This window comes from Propithecus coquereli, unplaced genomic scaffold (genome assembly GCF_000956105.1).
Source record: "Propithecus coquereli isolate 6110/MARCELLA unplaced genomic scaffold, Pcoq_1.0 Scaffold32, whole genome shotgun sequence".
NCBI classification, from domain to species: domain Eukaryota; kingdom Metazoa; phylum Chordata; class Mammalia; order Primates; family Indriidae; genus Propithecus; species Propithecus coquereli.
Window position 1 is genome coordinate 4,212,417 of NW_012148841.1, and position 3,485 is coordinate 4,215,901.

The 3,485-nt window shown below is 32.7% G+C and overlaps 1 protein-coding gene across 1 annotated transcript in view; it reads right to left on the reverse strand.

Moving 5' to 3' along the window:
* FBXL13 (F-box and leucine-rich repeat protein 13) overlaps positions 1–3,485 on the reverse strand; it is a 198,399-nt gene that overhangs the window by 189,817 nt on the left and 5,097 nt on the right. Inside the window, exons 2-3 of the mRNA XM_012650294.1 lie at positions 2,502–2,530; positions 989–1,098 (exon numbers count right to left, since the gene is read on the reverse strand). Of these exons, the coding sequence (XP_012505748.1) occupies positions 989–1,098; positions 2,502–2,530 (139 nt within the window). The remainder of the gene's footprint in view (positions 1–988; positions 1,099–2,501; positions 2,531–3,485) is intronic.

A 3,485-nucleotide genomic window follows, 5' to 3' on the forward strand; every position in this document is an offset into this window, starting at 1 on the left:
AAAAAAAAAAAAAAAAAAACCACCCAGAGATCACAGACTCCTAGAGAGCAAGAACTATGCTTTATGCATCTCAGTATTCTCTGCAGACTCTAGCACTGTTTTAGGCAGTATGTGAATAATAAATCTCAAACTCTCTTGCTGCATGTGTGCTATTGTCAGTCTCAATATCTGAATCAAGTTTAGGTGAGTGCATTGATCCATGGGACAACCACAAAAAAAGGGAGATTTCATTTCATCCTATTTTTCTCTTTTTTATTTATCCCAACTTTGTATGTCAAAGAATATTCATAAAATATTGTGAGTAAACAATGAAACTCCAAAAAAAATTCCAGCATGTTTCTATGTCTGATTCTAGTAGTTACTTTGAGCATTCTAAAACAACATTAAGTAATGATATACTAATAGCTGAAGCAAATTAGAGTATTTTTTAAGTTTGGAGAAGTTTATTTATGTCCTCTGTTTCAACTGCTTTAATTCCTAGTGAGTGTCCCAATTAAGAATGATCCTATAAGTTTAGCAATTTAGTAATTTAAGGAATCATTTAATAGTGAAACTATAATTTATTAATGTTGAAAAAGAATAGATAGCAATTTAACCTTATCTAGAAAAGGAATAAATTTATTCAGTCTTCACCATTTATTTCTCTATTATAATCATATCAAAGTTTCTCTTTCATTTTAGACATTTATTCATCTAAATATTCGCTTTATTAGTAACAATATTCTTAGTTTCTTTATCGATAAATTTAAAAATGTTAAAAGATTTCTCTTTGATATTCATAGTTCAAATGAAACAACAGAAATTATTAGGAAACATTTGGAGGTAGCTGAAGTAAAATTTAAATTATTAGGTTAAAAAAACAAGGACCCCACCAAAACTACAATATTCAGGATTTTAGTATTTTCTATACATATTATTATTATCTGAGGTAACATGAATATAACTGAAAATCTCAGATTCGTAAAAAATTGTTTCCAATATAGCATACCATTTCATCTTCTTTCTTTTGATTCTTATATATTGCTTTCTCCCGCCATTTTTTTAGGATAATTGTCAGCCTGTGACAACAGAATATCTGTTGTATCCGCGTTACTATATCTGAAGAAAATATATTATTAGATTACTATATATAGTTAAAGTTGTTTCCAAAAAAACAAAGTGACTTAATATTCTATCATGTTTATAATGTGAACCAGTATTGTATCTGATAGCTTTTGTTTGGCTTAATGACACTTGAAATTAATTACTTTTGACAGGATTAGATAGTACTCTCGGGATTTTATTAACCTATAAACATCACTTTTGCCTTTAGAAAATAAGATGTAATAACTGCAATAGAAATGTCAAGACACGTATCATTTCTTTTTTTTTTAACAAGTCTGTTCTTTATAAAACTAGAACTTCAGAACTTATTCATATAAGAAATATAATCATAAGGTAGCATTCAGATCGAATGCCTTTGAATTTAATTATATGCTCTATGATTAAATGGATTACCTTATGCATGCTAACCAGGGGCCAATAGCTCAAGTACAGAGGCCAGGAAGGAAGATGACTGAAGCAGGTTTGGGGATACTGCTCACAGAGGGCAGTGGGTTTTAGCTTTAGTCAACTGTTTCCTCTAAGAACTGTCCCTCGGGCTAATTGTTTTTAGCCGCAAGTGTCTATCTCAGGGGGTGGGGGAGGGGTGACAACCACACTCTTTGATCAGCTCTCATCCTGTAGTTCCATGCAGACCTTGCTTTGTCCTTCAAAGCAGGCAAGAACCACAGGTTTGAGACTGCAGCATCACCTTGGAAAGCAGCTGCTACTGACCTTTGAGATGCCCTCCTGAGGTGGAGCAGCTGTTGATATACAAACTACTAACACGTTCACATATTCCTTCAGGGCAAAGCCCTGCAAAACTCCTGAGATCATTTCTGTCTCTAATATAGTAATATTAATTTATGGAGTGACACATCTATTGTATTATTTCAGTAACCTTTTAAAGGACAATTATCTTCAAAATTTCAACATTTTTGAATCAACAAGCAAAACAGTGGTTTGGAAATTAATGATTTCTTTAAAATATTAAAGGTTTTCTATAATTTATTTTCAGTTAAATACCTTTTGGTTGAATTGCTTCCCACTAAAATGGCTTTCCATATATTCCAATGCTTAGGCTGATTTTGGTTTTTATCCTTTAAGTTAACAAATAAAAATTCTGGAAGGAATTACTATGCTGTATTATCAGAGACTCATATCTGCATATCATTTAATATAACATAAGATTATTCATATATACTCTAAATTCTATCAGCTTATAATATTTCTTAGACATTGAAGGCTTTATTACAGCATTACACACATGTATAATATAATAAAATGTTTAAATGTTGGTTATGTTTTATTAATTTTTTATTCATTTTAATGGTACCATTTGGAGAATCATAAGTTAGGCTTATTATTAATATTTGGAATTTCTGACAACTAATTCTCAAGCAAAATTTTTACTTTTTTACAATCAAGATTGTGCAGAACATATTCTGACCTGAGGGGAGATGAAAGGAATAACATCCATGAAGCACCACAATATGACTGTAACTTGGATATTTTTGAGAGATTATGTAACTCTGAAATTACTTGATTTTATTATAAACAGGAATACAAATTCTTGTTGCATAAGTATAACACATACTTTCTAAAAATATGCTCCTGTGTTATATAATGGTGAGTTCAAGAGGAATAAGAAAAAAGGGCAAGAGACAGAAGGGGTAGAAATATAGAGAAGCAGCAAGCGGATGGTATTTGGGAAAAAGGAGAGACAGAGAGGAGAGAAGAAAGAGAGGGTAGGAGGAAAGAATATTGGCAGGTTCACATGGTGCAACCTAAGAGTGAAGGAGATTGGGAGGACAAAGGAAAAGAGGCAGGAGATGGAATTAGAGAGAAATAAAGAAGGTGCAGAAACAGGAGAAGCCTTGAAAGAAGGGAAAAAAAGTGAAAATAGAAACACAAAGGAGGAGCAAGAACCCACCACAAAAAGAGGGAAAGGCGACAGAAGCCAAAACAATAATCTAGAAGTGCAAAGAGGAAACGAAATTGGTAGAGAGGCCTTTCTAATGGACAAACAAAACTGCTTTCACTACAGAGCTTACAGTTCACTCAGGATATGGATTTTGAAGATTCTTATCACCTACTACTACAACCCCGTGAAATTCTAGTTAACCAATTAACCAGTCCCCAACTCTTCATTACACTTATGTTAAAACCCTTGGAGGGTCCACTGTGCCTGAGGTACTAACAATAGCCAGTCAAAAGGAAATAATTCTCTGGTATAAGCAGCCATAAAGAAGGCATTATCTGGAGAGCTACAAAAAAATCTAAACAAAAGGCTAGGATTTTTTATCCCTACTTCTAAGATCACATACATGCACTGCCCACTCATTACAACCACCAAAGTCTTATGTAAGAGAAAATGGTTTTAAGTTTCCTCATATATACATTAA